Consider the following 21263-nt stretch of genomic DNA (forward strand, 5'->3'; position numbering starts at 1 on the left):
CACCTTCAGGAAATTGTCAAAGTACAAGGTTGTTAATCAAGGGCTGTAACTCTGGTAAAATGCAAACGAATTAAGCAAAATAATATGTGTATTACCGACGTATAACAATGCCTTTTACCAAGTTTAGTGAAATTCCTCCAAAAATTGAGAGATGAGTCGATTTCAGAAGGAAAACACTCTCGTGAAATTGTCAAATTATAATTGTTAATTAAGGGCTGTAACTTTGGTAAAATGTGACCAAATTTAATGAAATTACAATATGTGTATTACCGACATACAACAAAGAATCCTGCCCAGTTTGGTGAAATTCCTCCCAAAATTGTGAGAGGAGTTGATTTCAGAAGGTGAGCACCCTTCCCGGGATGGACGGACATCGCCACGACATCATCCCCCTTCGGGCCTTTTGTCCAGCGGGGGATAAAAAATGCACAGAAGCATAAAGTCTGGAGATGTCGAGAAACATTAGAGCTTTACCTCCGAGTGTTACAAAACACCAACAATGGAGGCAGAGACTCCTTTCCTAAAACGTTAAAAACAAATTTCACCCGGTCAATGAGTTGTTTTTTTATAAACATTTCCAAAACCTGTTTATGATTCGCCTCAATTTGAACAAGTAACGGGACGACGGTCTCGGCAACTTTTCTAGAAAATGAATCCGCACCTTGTGACCAATCAGATTGGAGGATCTAACCGTGACAAACGTGAGTCACTCTGGATAAGTTCAGCCTGTATCACAGTTAAGAGTTAAGTGATGTTAGCTTTGAGCGAATGGCTGCGTCACGGAGACCGCGCGTGCGTTTGTGTGTTATCAGGTTCTAACAGCACGCATCATCATTTTTCCTTCACCACTCTAGGTTTCAACAAAACTGCGTCCCTACAGCCATTTCCCCCTACAGCACCGCTCCGCTCCTCTCATTTCCGCCCATTCTCCAGTCATTTCCGGTTCCATCCTGCAAAACAGGAAATGGAGCTCCGGTGTTCCGGTATAGATCGGAGAGATGGCAGGTGGGAAAAGGCTGCTGCCTGCTTTTAATGATGGATCCAGAACAGTCTGCACACTCGTCTTTTTTCCCCACAGCGAGGTGCGTTTATCTTTTAGATTAGTTACTGCCTATAAAACCTTTGCTCTTGATTAGAAAAATCGAAAGCAGACAAAACAAGCCAGCAAGTTCATACAAGATGGAGGGGATCTTTTATTGCCATTTATCTAAAGGAATTTTTTCTGTAAAATATAAATACAAATGATAGCGCATGTAAATTACAAAGTTGACACGTCTCCAAAAACAATAGACACACAAGTCGGAAAACAACTTACTGAAATCTTTGCCTCATTATGTACAACTTGGACTGTGTCCTGTTTCCTAACAAAGCTTCAATATTAGTATCTTACACTTAACTTTAATATTTAACCCCGAAAAGCCACATTTAAAATATCTTAAATTTTTTTTTTGTAATCATAAATAAGAGACAAAAAAAAAAAAAAAGGGGGAAAAAAAAAAAAAAGCAAAGCTCACACACTGACTAGCCTACAAAACTGTCTGCTAGTGAGGGGGGGGGACACTCCAAACTCAAACTGTGCTGAAATTGTCCTGGGAGGACAAACAAACGAGGGAACTCCATCAAGAAGTGCACTAGTTTAAGTCACAAACTACCGCACACACAGTTGTACGCTAGTCTCCCGCAGATTCGCGGTTAGAATTCAACGGAAAAAAGAAAAAAAAAAAAACTTCATATATATATATTTATATTTTATATATATATATATATATATATATATATATATATATATATATATATATATATATAAAATCACAAATAAAATACAGTGACTGTATATTTATATATGTATATTTTTATAAAACATCTCAAACAAAAGTTCTTCTCTAAGACCGAGTCCGTTTCTCCACGCAGCTGGGAGAGTAATCCACGTCCGAGATTCGTCCTCTTGCGCTATGTACAATCTGTACAGGCTTTGAAAGCATTCAGTTTGATCGAAGGAGTTCGAAACGTTCGTCTCCTCGTTGTTAGTGTGTTGTAGTGTCATGAGCGCGGCTCCCAGCGGTTGTCCAGGTACTCGAGCGAGGAGCCGAGCAGTGCGGCCAGCTCGGCGCTGATCTCCACCAGGTCCAGCAGCTCCTTGCTGTCGGGCAGGAAGCCGTCGAGTTCCTCGGGGCAGGAGAAGAGCGGGCTGAGCGACACCTGCTTGTAGAACTCGGCTTCGGCGATCGTCACCACCTCGATGTGCGAGAAGGTGGAGCGGAAGGTGCGCGCCGACATCTTCAGGCGCTTCAGCACGTCCGAGAGCAGCAGCCAGTTTCGGGGCCTGAGGGGGAAGAACGTGAGAACTTTAACTACAGGGTGGAGACTTTTATCATCTCCAAGACTTAATTCTTTCCAAAAAACAATTTTGAATACTTCCGAACTTGGAATGACGCATACAAAATATCTTAAACACTGTAAAGGTCATGCTGTCATGGGATAAACTGGGATGCAATGAAAAAATTATCCTGATATGAAAAGCTAGCTAGCTCGCGGAGTCAATCACCGAAAACAGCACAACCAGGATGCTATGGAAGCAATTTTGTGCCAAAATGTTCAGACAATACTTTTGAAATATCAAACGAAAACGACAAATCAAAATACAAAAAAAAAGAACAAAAAGTCAATTTTTTTAGACTGGCAAACAAATTATTCATGTAGTCGTGCAAAACAATCAGTCTATTACTCTTCAGAAACCTTTTATTTTTGTTCCGCGTCTTTCTCAGTTTTGTTTGACGTCATTTATTTTGGTTGCGATTCCAGCTTTCTCGTTTGCACTCCCTGACTTTTTGCTTGCAGTTTTGGCACAAACTTCACGTGTGGGCGGGCTGTCCAGGAACGCATTCCCATTGGCTAACTTGTGTTTGACTGACAGCCATTCAGTCAATTCACTCGGATTCTGGCGGACTGTTTGACGAGTGACCGATCCATTGACGGTAAACAAGTATCGAGTGGACTTCAGTGGCGACTATGATATTGAATTTACACTTTGTTGAATTAATTAAATATCATAGTCGCCACTGAAGTCCACTCCATCCTTGTTTACCGTCAATGGATCGGTCACTCGTCAAACAGTCCGCCAGAATCCGAGTAGGGAATGGCTGATCGTAGCTGTCAGTCAAACACAAGTTAGCCAATGGGAATGCGTTACTGGACAGCCCACCCACACGTCAAGTTTGTGCCAAAACTGCAAGCAAAAAGTCAGGGAGCGCAAACGAGAAAGCTGGAATCGCAACCAAAATAAATTACGTCAAACAAAACTGAGAAAGACGCGGAACAAAAATAAAAGGTTTCTGAAGAGTAATAGACTGATATTTTGCACGACTACATGAATAATTTGTTTGCCAGTCTAAAAAAATTGACTTTGTTCTTTTTTTGTATTTTGATTTGTCGTTTTCGTTTGATATTTCAAAAGTATTGTATGAACATTTTGGCACAAAATCGCTTCCATAGGATGCTAACTACGCAGCACTCAGAAACTTCAATTTGTTCACGTTTATAACCTTAAGCGATGCTTGTGTTGACGTTACGGCAGTCTAAGTTCTTACTCCCAAGCTCTCATGTTGAAGCGAATCGTCACAGTTAATCATGACCTCCTATGAATGAGATGCGAAAATGGTACGAATTGTTATTTCCACGCGAAGAGGCGTGAACAAGCTTTTCCACCAGGCATAGTTTATTAGTGTTTATAAATGACAAGATAACTCTGACGTTCGATTCGGACTTCTTACTCAGAAAATAATTTTACGGGAAAGGAAACAACAGAAAAACGGACACGTGTAGCTATGATCGCTATCAGCTAGCTAGCGAAACGTGTAGTTGTACTGTATTATACTGGATCGCATATTTCGGGGTCATTTTAAAAGAACGTGTTTGAGATGCAGAGTTCAATCCTAAGTAACTGCAAGCTGCCGACTGCTGTACTTCAGTCCCTGACGTGATTTTTTTTTTTTTTTGGGAAAACTCAGCAAGACGGAACAGAATTTTGCGAATTTTGAGAAACCTGTTACAAAAACGAAGGGTCTGTAAGAGCAGTCAGTCATGCCTTGTGTCTGTTTTTTAAACATCAGTTCGGCGAAGGAAACTGCTTGGATAAACTCCGTCAGCGCAGCTCTGGTGTGAGACAGCGGAGTGCTGCGTGAGAGCGAAAGCCGCGATGCTGCAGAGACGTTCTGCTCTGAAGCTGCTCTGGCTGAAGGAAAGCTGGTGGGTGGATTCGGCTTTTTTTCCCCCTCCTATTCCTTCCGTAGCAAGCGCGTGTGTGTGTTTTTGCTTCCAACGTCAAAACCAAGTTTATGCAGATGTTCTCTGTCTCACACTCGCGCACACGCACACAATTACAAAAGCAGCCGCGAATGCACAAAAGATGCTCGGCCTCTCGCTCGCCCCAAAATACAATAGGTTACAGACGCACAAAAAAACTGAGACAAAGCCTGTCTGATGTGAGCGCGCACGTGCGCACGCACGGGAGAGAGCGGTAACAGGCAGCGCTCGTTCGATGGCACTTGAGGCGGTGTGTGGGTCTCGCCGAGCGCCGGCAGGATGAATAGGGAGACAGAGAGAGAGGAGGGAGGGAGAGGGAGGGAGGGAGGAAATGCAAGGACTCTGTGTGTGTGTGTGTGTGTGTGTGTGTGTGGGGCAGAGCGGAGAGGCCCCGGAGGCACAAGAGAGCCATTAATACTGCATCAGCCGGCAGCGCACAGCGCGAGCGAGCGAGCGAGAGAGAGAGAGAAGGATGGAGATAGAAGGGAGACGGGGGAGGGGAAGTGAAAATTACACAGAACGACGAGCGCAGCAGCTGAGAGCGAACGTGTGTGCGCGCGCGCGTGTCAGTAAAGCTGGGACGGAGACGGAGTGGGAGGTAATTAGCCGTGTCTGTTTAGCGGCACGTCGCTAGGATTCGAGCGTGCGGAGCCTCTCTGCCTGTCTGTCTCTTTCAGATCTGTCTACCCGTCTCTCTGTCTGTCTGTCTGCCTGTCTCACTCAGGCCATCTTTCTTCCATGTTTCTCAGCCTGTCTCTTTCCAGCTTTGTTTCTGTACATCACGTTCTCTGTCTCTCTGCCCGTCTCTCTCTTTTCTCCATTTCTGTCTCACTCAGGCCATCCCGTCCCCCCCTCTCTCAGCCCATCTCTTTCAGGTGTGTCTCTCTTTTTCTCTCTCTCAGACAGACGCTTCTGTCCATCACTATCTGTTTCAGACACTTTCTCTACCTCCTTCGTTCAGTGTCCCCTTCCTGTCTGTCGCCTTCAGTTACGTTTCAGTTCACTCGTCCTCTCTCTCAGCTCATCTGTCACTTCTGGGCTCTCCGTCTCTCATTCCTTCACTGTCTGAGACCCTTCATTTTTTTTTTTTGTATTTCAGTCATCCTTGTCTATGTTGCATCTCTTTCTTTATTCAGACTTCAATCCACGTCTCTCTCTCGCTCTCCTCCCATCAGCCTGCCTTTTGTAATCTCTTTCTCGATCTCTCTGTATCCGTTTCAGTTTGTGTTTTTCCGTCTTCCTCTCTCCCCCGTGTCTCGTTCGGTCTGAATGCTAACTCTAATCCAACAGTGGAGCGTATTTCCTCTCTCCCACGTACTGCGCCAAGTTCTTTGACGCTACATCCAGCCGGGGCGTTGCCATGTTCTGGAAAAGTCACCGCTCCGTGGCAACGTTTATTGAACGAATCAATCAAAGCGACCGCGCGGCTGCTCAGAGTCGAGCGCTCGGGTCTGACCTTCGGCTTCGTATCATCTCCATTACGCTTCTTAATGACGATCCGATTGGTCAGGAGTGTCGAGCTAACCTCCACCAGCCACGTGGTGTGTAGGACGTTTAACAACAAGGACGCGTCGATAACGGGATGGGTTCACTGACGTAGTTGCCATTCTGTCATTGTTTACAGGATCGAGTTAAAGGTTGCATGGTATTTAGCAAACTGAGAGTCTTGATCATTAGCTAGCGTATGCTTAGCAACCATAATTCCCAGTTGCCTAGCAACAGCCTGACTCATAGTTTTGTCGTTTCCACATTATAGTGCCTTTTATGCTGTCGGAATAAAAATCTATATTGTTTGCCTCAGTCATTACCTAGCTTAAGCTTGGCGGCCATGTTTTTTTTAGTTTCCTAGCAACAGCTTAGCCTTAATGATTTCAACAACAGAGAGCGCATTGTCTGTTCACGTTCCATAAGGTCTGCCAAGGTCTGTCTCTACTGTGCTTCTAAATTTTTGAAGTACAGCACAAAATCTTTGGAGCACAATGCAGGTGGAACTCCAATCCAACACACACACACTCACTCACCCTTGAGAGAGGGACACCTGGATGTTGTAGCAGGGGAGCAGCGGTCGATCAGAGAACTCAAACTCAAACACGTCCCTCTGCTCCTCATCATCGTCCTCCTCCGGACCAGGAGGGTCGGCCAGGACGTCGAACGCAGCGGCGTCCTCGGCAGGCTCTGAGAGAGACACACACACACACGCACATCAATAACGCTCATGGATACGACATGCTACTTTGGTCCTCGTCCGTGTTGATTACATCAAGAATACTTCATGCATATGCAAATCCAAACTAGTCACTGATGACTCGACGTCTGAGCCAGCGTGCTGTCAGACCCGGTTAAAGCACCGGTGAAAGGGGCGTGGCCTCTGTGCCTGCATCACTGTACAAGCTCAGCATTCTCAGAAAGAGGCGTGACCTCTGAATATCAGCTTCGGTCCAGGTGGTTGTGGAGGCGTGGCTTATATGCTGATCGCTTGCAGTCGAGTAGGCGGGGCCTGTTAATCCTAAGTCGTTATTTTATTTCTTCAAAATTCTGCACACGGTACAGTGTTGCACAAACAGAATTGAGTTTTATTGGACTGAATCAGCTGCTAGAAACGTAGTTTATATTATTTTATTATACCGTCACCTGATGTTCATGCAGATCCTCTTTACACACGAACACTCGCACAGTAAAAGGCCTTGGCCTTGAATAGCTGCACCCATGTGACATGAATAAAGCTGTGCATGTGTGTGCGCGCGTGCGCGCATGCGAGTGAGTGAGCGAGCGAGCGAGCTCGGGCAGCGGTACAAAGCCTCATTTGTTTCGAGGGCTCGCAGTGTTATCAGCTGCCCCCTCCCCCACCCTGTTCTCCACTCGCCGTGCCTCCCTCCCCTTCGCTCACAAACTTTATTACCGCTCCCTCCATCTCGCGCCTCTCCAAATGACAGCGGCGACTGCCAGAAGCTTCCTGCTCACTTTCATCATCTTGGGTCATCCTTGATTAAAAAAAAAAAAAAGGACACTTCCGAAGCGTTGTGTGTACGCTGTGCTCTCCGGATGCTCGATGCTGTGATCCACAGTCCAGTCCGGTCCATAGCGTGCGCTCTGCCAGGCTCGCCTTTAACTCACTTCAATTTTGATATCACCGTTCATGTATGAATGCGGAGTTCTGATAAAAGCTGAATGGGCGGGACAAAAGAGCTTCAGCCTTGTGACTGCTCAGAGCGAAGCTTGCACAAGGTTAGCCCCACCCACTTCACACCGAAACTGGGATAGAGTTCATATCAATTCAGATTGGAACCAAATCACATGACCACCGTCAACCTCATATGAATATTCGCTGCTCACTGAACTGATGCGTTCCCAAACAAAATGACATCACACGAGGGGAGGGGCATGACAGCTTCTGCAGTTGTTCTTTTCGCTGAGGCGTTACTGCAAACGCTGTGCATTTTTTATTCGTCTCAAACGACTTGCGACATCACGTTTCACTCAGAAAATTTCACAACACTGCTACTATGAATAGTCGCCCACACGTGTGCGTCGTCTCATGTGACCGAAGCACCAGGAAGTGACACCTTCCTGCCGACTGCGGAAAATATCGCCAGCGCTCACTCGCTGGGCCGCTCTCTCACTGTGCGCTCGCCTCTCTCTCTCTCTCTCTCTCACGCAGGTGTTGTTGTCGTGAGAGCTTCCTGAACATTCCGCTCCACCGCTCTCTCCCAGAGGACGCCCCCCCACTTCCTCTCTCCCTCCCTCCCTTCCTCTGTCCTTCACTCGCTCCCTCGCTTCCGCCCCTTTTCTCTCTCGCTCCCTCTCTCACTTGCTTTTCCGGAGTCCTTCTCACGTCGCTCGCGCTACGCCGGCTCCTATTAACGCTGCCTTCCATTAAGCTGCGCTGCACGATGTGTGTGTGTGTGTGTGTGTGTGTGTGTGTGTGTAGGCTCTTCACTCTTTCCAGTGTGTGTTGGCTTCAGCGCAAAGCCTCAAAGAGAACGAGGGGAAAAATCAGACACCCCACCACCGCCCCCCTTTCTCTTTCACTCTCTCTCCGTTTTATAGTCAGGGTTTTTCCGAGGCGGTGCTTTAGCAGAGAGAGGCTCCCAAAAATAGCTGTCTCTCTGCCTCAGTCTGTCTCTCTCATCTGTCTCTCTGTCTCTGCCCATGTCTGTCCAGCCATTACTAATCCCTAGTCTCCTTCTCTCAAATATTCCAGGAATTCCCAAAATTGTTTGGGAGCGCTGTGCATGTTTATGACCAGCTAAACACACACACACACACACACAAAGTTCTTTTACATACCCTATGAGCATGTTTGGGGGAAAAGGACAGCAAATTCTGTTTTATTACACAGACAGACAGGCAGAGCGAGATGATGAAAGCAGACACACTTCTGTTTTCACTTCCTGTCTCTTGGACAGATGAGGAAGCTTCAGACTTGCCCTTGGGCTGCGTCTGTCCCTTTCAGTGATTCTGCTCACGCTCACGTGCATGTGTGCGCGTGAAGGAGCGAGCAAGCGAGAGAGAGAGAGAGAGAGAGAGAATGAGAAAATCAGCACTCACCACACACAGCACTGCCGTAAAACTCCCAGTACACACCGGGGTCGTCGTCCTCTCGGCCCTGCAGGTCCGCAAAGTAGTCTGGAGGGACAGAGACACAGATTAGAGGCGATTAGAGACGAATGAAAGTAGACGCCACTCGCTACGTCTTTTCCTGCCAGTGCGGACGTTAAAACCTCTCCTCACGGTAAACTGTCCCCGTCAGCGGCCGCCGTGGTGCTGACCGTCTTTTCAACTCCGATAAGACCAGACTTCAGAATCGTTACCACTAAAACCTGACGCTTTAAAATCACGGACGTTACGTTTACACCCTGAAACACGATGCCGCAAAGCACAGCAGAACATTCCAGCACGCGTTTCCATAACGAGGATGGAAAGGCTGGACAACACGAACCTCCTTTATGCCCGTTTCTACGGTAACCGTGAACGTCAGACCAGCGAGACAGCCGAATGACGACTGGCTCAGTGTACGCGGCTAGCTAAAATCAGCGAGTGCAACTTGAGATAGCTGAAGACATGCAAATTTGGCCACGAAATATAAACTACATACTGCTTTATTTATTTATTTTTCACCGATTTAATTTTAGAAAGTAACACCTAGCGTGAGCTCACAGTTTTGACTCATTCGCCAGCCTCAGGCAGCTATTTAGCTACTTCGCTAGCTATTTTACTCAGAGGTCAGGAGTCAGTAGTGACAAACTGGTGAGCAAATTTAAAAGCGTCAGAAGTTACGATCTCCTGAGTTCCTGGTCTACAGGCGAAATGACGCTCAGCAACAGACGGAGACATTTGAAGGCTACTAGAGAAGCAGATCCGGAACGTTCTCTCAGTTTGTAAGTACTCGTTAAGTACGGATCACTCAGTTACACACACAGCGAGTTATTCAAGTTAGTGTGAGCAGGAGGCGTGGAGCGTTCTTAAACTTTCACTAGTTATTCATTACACCGAGAGAGAGAGAGAGAGGATAAAAATGAAGAGACCGTGTGTGTGTGAGAGAGAGAGAGAGTTAGGCTACATCCACACGACAACGGCAACGAGATGTTATTTAAAAATATATCGCGTCCAAATGGGCAACGGATCAGTAAAATATCAGGTCCATATGGCAACGCAACGCTTGCTGAAAACGATGCAATACACATGCCACACCTCTAGGGGCGCTGTAAGACGGTCCCTTCGGAGACACCAGAACAATAGAAGTAGTAAGGACGCATGCGCATAAACTATTATGCGCGAGACTTCATATTAGCCACAAAGTCAGGAAAATCTGTTCGTAAAATTACATTATAATGACCAAATACAATGAAAAGTATTTTTCCAGTCTCACCTGTGAAAGGTAATCCCATGTGATCTCGTTTGGACGGTAAACCTGTTGGTACAGTTAAACGCAGCACATGAATCTTTATTCTCCGCTTTGACCTATCCAATATGGCGGTGAGGATGACGTATGATTCTACGCGGAAGGCGGCGTCTTTAATGGTCCGGAATAAATTGAATGCTACACGTTGATGGATTAATTTGCTCTTCTACGCCCTTTTTGAGGAATGTATTGTAGGACTTAAACCAACATCTGAAGAGGTGAGATCGCTCCTTTTTTTCCCTATTTTTGCTGGCGGGATTGACTCTGCCCGAAGGGCAGAGTCTCTCTCTCTCTCTGCACCATTACACAATAAATATTCACAGTGAAAATATTTTGTAAGCGCGTTTCATGAACCAAGTTATAGGATTTGTTGACAACTCGCATCGAGTTCGTTACACTTCTACCCGGCATGAAGCACTCACAGTCATGTGGTTGTGACGTCATCGTAAACAAATCCGTTCTACTCATCCAGACGACTTCGCAACGGCAACGTTGCCAAATCTTTCCACTCTGGAACCCGTTCTCAAAAAGATTGCGTTTTGGGCACCCAAAACGCCGGTGCCGTGTGGATGCCAGGCCTAAACGATAAGCAATTGTATTGGAGTCACCTGAATCCGTTGCCGTGTGGACAGGGCCTTAGATAACAGGAGAGACAGGAAAGACTAAGCAGTAAACAGATAGAGACAAAGACGGGGAGAGATATGAAAAGAGAGAAAGACAGAGAGGAATGATGGGTTGAGAGAGAGAGAGAGACTTTAAATGGCAGACCGAGTGGAGGGGGGACGTTTTAAATGCTAAGTAGGAAGAAGTGATTAGAGAGAGAGAGAGAGAGAGAGAGAGAGAGAGCGTGAGCGCTCTGATTGCTTTGCCTCAAAGGGCTCGGTGCAGCTCAGCGTGACTAAGGCGGTACGCACACACATGCGTGCGCGCACACACACACAACAGGGTTGAATGCATCCTCAGTGGAGGGCTCATCTCCCACTGAGAGCCCTTCACCTTCCCCCCCCCCACACACACACACACACACTCCCCAGCTAGCGGTGTGTGTTTAGCCAACATGCGGTCCAGGCAAATTAATAGGAATCTCATGCAAACTAGCAGCCTTTCACAGTTACGCAGGTTTTAATCTTTCAAAAATATTTGCCAGTTTAATGGGACGTAAGGATGAGGAGTGTGCGACAACATAAGCACCGTGTGCCTGATTTCAGCCAGTAAAATGGTGTCCAAGATCACGATACATTTCCATCATATACTAATGTCAAGGTAACGCTCTGTAGAATGCGTGCGTGTGTGTGTTCTCAGAGTTCGGCTCCCTTCGCATTTTGAGCAAAAAATAAATAAAATAAATAAATCCCCAAACCTATTTGAGATTAACCCACACACACACACACGTAAAGCCTTGTAGAATTGACACCATGTTCCAGCGCAGATAACGACAGGAAGCCAGATTACTGCTTAGCCAACCCCCCCAACACACACACACACACACTAAACACAGCTGTTCCAAATAACACACACCCAAGCACACATGGCTTTCCCAAATAATGCAATCGGTAACATAATCGGGAAAAAACACACACACACACTTTTCTGGAAATGTCAGTTTCCCTAAACAGCAACACTTAACAGGAAGTGCACATATTTATTAAAAAAAAAAAATCTAAGCCAAGATTGTTACAATAAGCAGCAGTTGCTTAGTAACCACCTCCCAAGAAACCACACCCAGGATCGAGGGATGAAATGAAGAGAGAGAGGGGGAGAGACTGACCGGAGAGGAAGGTCTCCATGACGTCGCTGTGCGTCATCTTGAGCAGGCCACGGCCCGAATACGTGGCGAGGGTCGGGTCGGCACCGTACGACAACAAGAGCCGTACAACGTCCAGGTGATCGTTCTCCACTGCGTCGTGTAGAGGCCTGTACAAAACACACACACACACACGGTTCATTTAACACGTCTCACTCAATATCCCCTCGGTGGTGCTCATACACACGAACGCGCTTCACGTGTCCCAGTTTCATAAAAAATTAGAACACACACACAAAAAAAAGTGATAACAAAAATTTTTTTTAAAAGTGTTTTGGAATTTAAAACCAATGTAAAATAATACAAAGAAAACCATCACACAGTGACAATTTATTTAAGTACAAACATATTTAATGAAAACAAAAAATAGGAATTATATATAATTACAATAAATATATTTTAATAAATTCTAAACAGATTTTATACATATACACACACAAACAGACAAGATTTTGCGCAACATTTCCCAATCATGCGTGAAATCAGAATAAAACAACGATATTTCCACATCGTCATGTCGCCATATTCACATTACAACACTGTCGTAATTACAGTCATTAATTGTCGTGCGCTTTATCGTACGGCTGTAAACAGCGCCGTGGCTAATTAGCGCAGCGTTTTTAGCAGGACTGTGAAGTGTTAAAAGTTAAACGTGAAGCGATGTGAAGACTGACCCGTCTGTCCTGATCGATCTTGCGCTCTCTAATTATCCGACGCTCACACACACACACACCCTGTTATTACTCACCGTGTAATTACACGCTCCGGGTATATATATGCGCGCGCGCGCGCGCGTGGGTTGTGTAATTAACGCTGGAGTTACACACTCGGATACACACCCACAAAACAGAAAAGGAATTCTAATATTCGAGCGTATACATTACTGTGTACTATATAAAGTTTACAGACTCAACAGAACGATGTTAAAGCTCTTCTGGAAAATTTGTTTCACTCAGCGTTTCTCAGCATGGACGAATTCGGAGAAGTCCAGTTAGCGGTCGATGCTAAGTGTAATTTCCTGGGAATAAAGTGACACTGACGTGTTTTCTCAGTAATTTTCCAACACATCTGAGGTAAATGTTGATATTCTGGACAGTTTTATATCACTTTCGTGTCACTGAGTCTTTACTGTGCAGAAAAACGCACAGCTAGCTGTTGACTAGCTTAAGCTTTGCTCCGTATTTCCCAGTTGCCGAGCAACAGCATTCTCGCTACTTTAACCAGAACAGCAAAGGTTTTCTTGATAATTTTCCAACACGTCTGAGGTAAATGTTGACATTCTGGATGGTTTTAAATCTTTCCATTGTCACGGACTTTTTACTGTCTATTAAAAAAAAAAGGCTACCTGTTACATAGCTGAAGCTTAGCTTCATATTTCTCAGTTGCCTAGCAACAGTTTTTTTCACAACTTCAACCAGAGTACAGAGTCAGTTGTGAGTGTTACTTCCCGTGTCAAAAGCCTGAATTCATTACTCACTTAAAGTGAGATGTGTGAGCGTGTGTACCTGGTGCCATCTTGCGCGCTGCAGTTGATGTCAGCTCCGTGCTCCAGCAGGTGCTGGACGATGTTGATCCAGCCGCGGGCGCACGCCTCGTGCAGTGCGCAGTAACCGGCGTTGTCACGGTGATTCACATCACACACTTTATTCTCCAAACAATACAGCACGACCTCCTGTGCAAAGAGAAGGGGCGGGGCCGAGACAGCGTTTCTGTTACAGACAAAGCCACACCACGTTAACGCCATAGTTAATGCACTATTCTAACAGACACGGCCTTTTGCGGTTCGCGTCTGAAAAGCACAGTGCAGAAGATTCCTGAAATCCCAGAATGCGCTGAAGTTGCTGCCTGTAAAGGCACACGCTGGTCTGGCCATTGTGGCGCGCGTGCAGCCCCGGACATCTAAGGGCATCACAGACCTGCTATTGCTTCATCTCGCGTGGCTGAACGCCACTTGTCCCTCTAAGAAGTTTGGGACGCCAGCCTAACTCAACATTCACACTAGAGAGCGACAAAAGGGACGGACGATCGCTTATTTTCGACGTCCGTGTGAGACACAAACGTGATTTTGGCGTCAGTGATGTTTGAATTGAGACTTTCTAAATCCATACAATTAGTTCGAACGATTCCTAGGGCACGTTTGATCCGAGGTTTCTAGCTACACTTAGCTAGCTTTGCTAATCTGCCAACAAAGCTAATACAAACTCTAGAACATTACACAAACCACTGATTTTCACATCTAAGGGCATCACAGACCTGTTATTGCTCCATCTCACGTGGCTGAACACCACTTGTCCCTCTAAGAAGTTTGGGACGCCGGCCTAACTCAACGTTCACACTAGAGAGCGACAAAAGGGACGGACGATCGCTTATTTTCGACGTCCGTGTGAGACACAAATGTGATTTTGGCGTCAGTGATGTTTGAATTGAGACTTTCTAAATCCATACAATTAGTTCGAACGATTCCTAGGGCACGTTTGATCCGAGGTTTCTAGCTACAGTTAGCTAGCTTTGCTAATCTGCCAACAAAGCTAATACAAACACTCGAACATTACACAAACCACTGATTTTCACACTGATTCACGTGCTATTTAATTTAAGTAACAAGCTTTAGAAGTGATATAAAAATACTACCATTTCTCATGGGAACAGGAGCAGGCCACGCCCACAAGTGACAAGAAACAAACTAGAAAACGCAAGGAGGACTTGTGACTCGTTAGTGTGAATGTTGCAGACTGACGGTGGTGTTTATGTGACTACAGTTAAAGAAATGTTAGCGCACAACGCTATCCTTTATTAATGCGTGACTCAGTGCCCCTGGTTCCTGAATGGAGGGCACAGGGAGCAGGGAGCGATAATAATGAAACGCAGCATAAAGGGAAAGTGGACACACAGGACTCTGCAAGTTGCAGCTCCCCTTTCAATAAAACCAGATCTTTCAATATGAGTTATTTTCAATGGGGAGCAGTTACAGCAAGCTGACTGGGGACCTAAGCTGTCAATCATGGTTCGAGGGCGCGGCCTATTGGTGTGAGAAGACTTGTGGGACAAAACGGATTTCACAGAACTGCTGACTTGTTTCAGAAGGCTGAGAACACACACACACACACACACACACACACCTCCCAAGTGATACCCCCCCTCCTCCTCCTCACCCGCTTACTCGGTTTCCAGGATACGGCATGTTGTGTGCATGTGCTCCGAAACAAGACGAGTGTACCGGCGCCACTAATGAAGCCCGACTGCAAGCACACACAGCTTACGCTACCACTACTGCAAGCCCAGACACACACACACCAATATAGCAGATTAAAAAAAAATAACCACCACACACACACAAGCAATTAGCAACACAGTGATGCCGGCGTGTTTTTCATTTCCTTTCCAATTTCTACCAAAAGGCAGATTTCTGCACCGGCATGGAAATTCTCCCTCTCTTTCTCTCTCTTGCTCTCTCACACACACTGCGTTGGCAGCCTGCGGAGTCCAGTGATGCATTATACAGACAATAAAGCTGCATTTAACACCCCAGAGAGAGAGAGAAAGAGAGAGAGATGTGAAGAAAGAGAAAAGTAGTAGTGATGGAATGCAGTAAAGGCATGAAAAACACACACCCGCGCGCACACCCAATCCTCCTCCACTTTTAATCTTCCTCAATAAACACAGCTTCAGGCAATGGACCGCAATCAACACATCACTCACCCCATGTCTCTCTCTCTCTCTCTCTCTCTCTCACACACAGGTGAACTAGTAAAGCCAGACACGTCCCACACTTTAGCCAAAGTGGAAGACGTAGAGGACAAGAGACAGAAAAACAGAGAGAGAGAGAGACACACACACACTGGCGGAACGGAGTGCACTGCTCTGACGAATGTTCTAAATTTACACACACACACAGCGCTCGGGAACAAAAACAACAGGCTCGGGGCGATGCAGACGGATGTCACAGGCAGCGGCTCAGGAAGCACGAGGGAAGTGGAGGGTCGAGAGAGAGACAGAGAGAACTCTGAAGCACCGTATTGTATAATTTACAATGTGCCCACGTTTAATTAATAAAAATTGCAATTACTGGTAAGTGGGTGTGGTATAAGAGGAATAAAACGCTTGATTATTTTTCTAAGTTGTCCCCCGCTCCTAAGTGGTTGCAGGAACCCCACGTCATCACACCACTCTGTCAGTCAGCGTTTCGCTCCAGCGGCACATTCTCAAGTGCTTTATTTCTCTTATACGACAGCACTTTGGCAACAAATACAAATTCTGTCTTTATTAACGAGTGACATCATGCTTTTTATCTATGTAGAGGCGCATTTAACGCTGTTGAACCAAACAAGTTCTCACTGACATTATAGCAGCTATAAACAGTTGTTTAACTGGGTGTGCCGGTTTCCCCGACAGTCCAGAGACATGCGGTTAGAGTAACATGGGCAGCCATGGGCTGAAGTGCCCTCGAGCAAGGCACCTAACCCCCAACTGCTCCCCGGGCGCTGTAGCACAGCTGCCCACTGCTCTGGGTGTGTGTTCACTGCTTCAGATGGGTTAAATGCAGAGAGGAATTTCACTGTGCTCAAGTGTGTGCTTGCGTGTACATCTGATCAATAAAGGCCTCATGTTCCCTCACCAGCCTCTTTTTATTCTCCCTCAGTAACGAGACTGAGAAAAAAAAACCCTGCTTTGTCATGTTACCAGTAAACCTTTTACTCCTGTTGGAGAACTTCCAGTTCCAGCTTTACCTCCTCTGACACTGGAGGCTCCTTCCATCAACATGAAATATTCAGTAACCATCTCCTTACAGAGACCTTCATCACATCCATGATTTTTTTTAATCCGCCTTTTAAACCTCATTTATTGCTCAATGATAACGGCTCGTCAATTTAAAGAAAAAAAAAAGGCATGTGACATTTTGGTGCGTGACACTCCAATGAAGGAGCACTACTTCTGTCTCAGCATGATCAGGAGTGTCCCATCCTGGTTAAAGTACAGGCAATCGTATGGGGCCGAGTAAAACTAAGGATCAATTTCACGAGTGATTTCGAAGTTTTGAATTTCAAAACATGAGTGAAATCGATCCTTAATTTTACGAGGAACCATACGATTGCTTGTTTCTAATACTTCATACTTCGGAAGCCATTCAAGTTCACGACATTTGTCATTCACGTTTTCTGAACCAATCAGGGCGCGAGACTATCTTGCGCGTTTGAATCAGTTTCTGAAGCATTCCTTGTTTTCGCAAATCTCTCGCTTTTCCCTAGAGGACTTTTCATGATTCTTGAAAAGTAACATCTTTCAGGACTTTCTCTCGTCTCAGATGCCGATCCAGTGCTGCCTGCGTTACTTTGAGAGAGTCCGGTTCGTAGTTTCCCCCATTTTCTTTCCTCATTTCTGCGTAAACACAGAAATCGCACCTTGTCCAACTCACAGCATTCATACGCCACTAGAGTCTCGTTTATTTGTCTCTCTGCGGCCTGTTTCTTAAACACGGAAAGCCAAAAACTTTTACTTTTTTTGGTATTTTCTTCATTTTCGCTTGCAGCTTTCAACTGGTTTATCATTTCTTCGTCAAACAGAAGGGGTGTTCACACAGCACATATTTGCATCGATGCTGCACCGATGTATTTTGTTGCGATATATCTTACACCGGTGTAAAGTTTGTGGAGCGTTCACACGTCACAAACCTGCTTACTAGAGAGAAGCGTGTTAGCACCGGTGCAGCCCCACTTGCGTTCACACGGCAGTTTTTGCGACCGTGCTATACGATAGTAATAATGCGGAAATGAAATACGTGCACGCGTGAAAATGTACTTCCTTTTCCTGGTTGTCATGGCATCACCAAGCGCCGGGAAAACAACGCGGATGAAGACACCAGTGCTGCCAGATACTGCTGACGTTTTCCAGCCCAAAATATGTTCAAATCCGCCAAAATGCACTTAAAACCGCCCAATCTGGCAACACTGGAAGACACGCCGTTCTGTTGTTGATATTCGCCATTTTGGAAGCGCAAAATACCAGGATGCAAATTATGCAATGCCTGTATGTAATCAACTCTCCTCATGCATAGTGAGTCTACCCCTGTAGTGTTCAGACGTCCCATTTTATATCGCTGCTGCCCCGCAAACTAGCATTTACTCCGGAGTAAATTTCTTAAACCGCCTCCTGAGCAGGGTTAAGGGGTGTTCATACGGCAACTTTTACTCCGGTGTAGCACTGGGGCTGCCCCGGTAGAGCGTTCACACGGTACAAAGTTATAGCGGTGTCGCCCCTGAAAGCTGCTTAAACCGGTGCAAATCTAACCCTGCTCGGGAGGCGGTTTAAGAAATTTACTCCGGAGTAAATGCTAGTTTGCGGGGCAGCACCGACATAAAATGGGACATCTGAATGCTACAGGGGTAGACTCGCTATGCGTGAGGAGAGTTGATTACATAAGGGTATTGCATAATTTGCATCCTGGTATTTTGCGCTTCCAAAATGGCGAATATCAACAACAACAGAACTGCGTGTCTTCCAGTGTTGCCAGATTTGGCAGTTTTAAGTGCATTTTGGCGGATTTGAACACATTTTGGGATGGAAAACGTCGGCAATATCTGGCAACACTGGTGTCTTCATCCACGTTGTTTTCCCGGCGCTTGGTGATGCCATGACAACCAGGAAAAAGAAGTACATTTTCACGCATGCGCATATTTAATTTTCGCATTATTACTATCGGAAATGATAGTAATAATGATAGGAAATGATAGTAATAAAAGGAAATATCAAAACTTTTACTATCATTTCCTTTGATAGTAATATAAAGTTTTTGCTACTATAACACGGTCGCAGAAACTGCCGTGTGACCGCAAGTGGGGCTGCACCGGTGCTAACACGCTTCTCTCTAGTAAGCAGGGTTGTGACGTGTGAACGCTGCGCAAAATTGACCCCGGTGTAAGATATATCGCAACAAAATACATCGGTGCAGCATCGATGCAAATACGTGCCGTGTGAACACCTTATTAGATTTGCACCGGTTTAAGCAGCTTTCAGGGGCTACACCGGTATAACTTTGTACCGTGTGAAAGCTCTACCGGGGCAGCCCCGGTGCTACACCGGAGTAAAAGTTGCCGTGTGAACACCCCTAGAGTGAAACGTGGCACTGGTTTGTCAGCAGAGTCAGCCATTTTGTTGACAAAATTTGCTCATTTTTGTAACCGTAACCAAGCAACGAACTAGCCAATAGCGTTTCAGAAATACGGCCCCGTGATAAGGAGAGAAAAAAAAGCCCTCCTTGATTGACCAATCAGAGTTGAGTGATCCGGCGCTCTGTAACCGGAGGATAGAACTGCTGCTGGTTAAAAATTCCAGCTCGCGCTGATCCGAACAAGCTCGTGAGCGCTACAGCACGCGCTCAAATGTACCGGAGGGGTTAAAAAAAAAAAAAAAAACCACAACAAGCCGCACCGATTTTTCCACTCGAGCTCAAACCCTGCGGAGTGCATCCGGAATAAATCACACAGGAGCCCAGACTTCTCTCCACACACACACACACACACAGGCTGCCTGGAGGAGAATCACGCTGCGAGCGATTTGTTTTGGAAGCGGCTGAATGGAGAGAGAGAGAGAGAGAGAGAGAGAAATGGAGCGAGGGGGGGGAAAAGCTCGTGCGAAAGCGTTGGCTGGCTGCGTAATGTTTCCGTGTTTACTGCTGCTGTTAGGTGTGTGCGCGCGCTGCTCAACCTCACACGCAGAGGGCCGAGCGGCGCGTTGAAAGGCTCGAGCGCGCAGTCTTGTCATATTTCAAAGCGGCGGCAGCGACACACAGCCGCTTGTGGCTTTACACACACACACACACACACACACATATACACACACACACACACACACACACACCGCGCTGGAGAGCGCTGGCAGGGTAGTCAGCTCTCGCGGCTTATCTCGCGCGCCCACACGCACACGAGCGAGCGACCGAACACACACACACACACACACAGCGCGCGGCTTCCTGTCTAAAAGCCGAGGGGGCGCGAGGGAGGGGCAGGAAAAAGCGAAGGACTAGAAAAACAAGACGCTGCCAACACACTGCAACACACACACACACACACTGCAACACACACACACTCACTGCATCTCACACACACACACTGCAACACACACACACTCACTGCAACACACACACACACGCGGTCAGGCTGTTCTCGACCGTTAAGGCCAATGAAAGGGCGCGCGCGCTCGAGAGAAAGATATTAAAGCTGGCGGAGAGGGATGAATGCTAGACCTCACGGGATGTGTGCGCGCGCGCGCTCCCTTCTCTCGCGACTCTTTAACGAGTAGCGCGGGGCTCGGCTCGGCTCGCGCTGTCACTGCGCGCGCATTATAAAGGCATTAGAGCGGAATTAGAGCTCGCGCGCCTTATGGGAAGCGGAAGGGGGCGGTGAGGCTGTTCGGATATCGCGCTCGAGCCAACGCGTCGGGAAACGAAAGCCCGACGGGGTTTTTAAGCCCTCGCGCCAACCGAGGCCCGCCTTCCGGAAAGGGCTTTCCGTAGCTACAAGCACGCGGAGATGATGCGCGCGTGTTTTTTTTTTTTTTTTGAGCTATTTATAGTTGACGTAGCGCGCGCGATGGTGTACGTGGTGGAAGCCATTACCGCCCCGCCCCTCTCTAACCAACCGGCGGTGTTAATTAGTGCTGCGCGCGGCACGGCGAGAGGCGCGGCGCGCGGGCAGCTAATGGCCTAAAAACCTCGCGCATTTAGCGCCTCCGGGCCGGTGATTAATTAAACCGGAGATCAGGACGAGACCTTTAATGGCCGCGCGCCAGAGAGAGAGAGCCGCGTGCACGAGCTCAAATCCATAACCCTACATCACACACCGCTGTTACTAATGAGGACGCCACAGTAGCGGCTGTGTGCACACTACACAACACACAACAACACAGCACAGCCGCTTCCGGATAGGCAAACGTTAAAACCGCGACCCTGACAGAGAGTTTTGGGTTTGTTTGTTTTTTTGACGCACTTGTGCATAAAAACGCCTCATTCATGTTCACTACTCCATAAACCAAACATTTTCCACAGTTCCAAGCGACACGCTGCTCGCTCCTCAAAATGGCGGAAGCCCGCTAGCAGGCGATGCTAACAGCGTCATTCTTCTCTCAGTGTCACACGAAGACCACATTTCCCTCAGATCCTCGTTCTCTGCCCTTATACAAGACCTAACAGCTAGCTGGCTAGTCATTAGCCTAAGGTTCAGTTTCCCTGTGGCCTACAAACACTGGCAGCGCGAAGCTGAA

The 21263-nt window shown here is 46.7% G+C and overlaps 1 protein-coding gene across 2 annotated transcripts in view; it reads right to left on the reverse strand.

Annotated features, from left to right (window-relative positions):
* Positions 1-1169: 1169 nt before the first annotated feature.
* Positions 1170-21263, reverse strand: part of bcor (BCL6 corepressor) — a 55066-nt gene continuing 34972 nt past the window's right edge. For both annotated transcript variants that reach the window (XM_060911934.1, XM_060911933.1), the window contains 5 exons: positions 13514-13680; positions 11973-12118; positions 8851-8928; positions 6324-6477; positions 1170-2323 (listed from right to left, as the gene is read on the reverse strand). In XM_060911934.1, the coding sequence (XP_060767917.1) occupies positions 2041-2323; positions 6324-6477; positions 8851-8928; positions 11973-12118; positions 13514-13680 (828 nt within the window). In that variant the 3' untranslated portion in view covers positions 1170-2040. The remainder of the gene's footprint in view (positions 2324-6323; positions 6478-8850; positions 8929-11972; positions 12119-13513; positions 13681-21263) is intronic.

The sequence above is a fragment of the Neoarius graeffei genome, chromosome 27 (genome assembly GCF_027579695.1).
Source record: "Neoarius graeffei isolate fNeoGra1 chromosome 27, fNeoGra1.pri, whole genome shotgun sequence".
In the NCBI taxonomy this organism is placed as follows: Eukaryota; Metazoa; Chordata; class Actinopteri; order Siluriformes; family Ariidae; genus Neoarius; species Neoarius graeffei.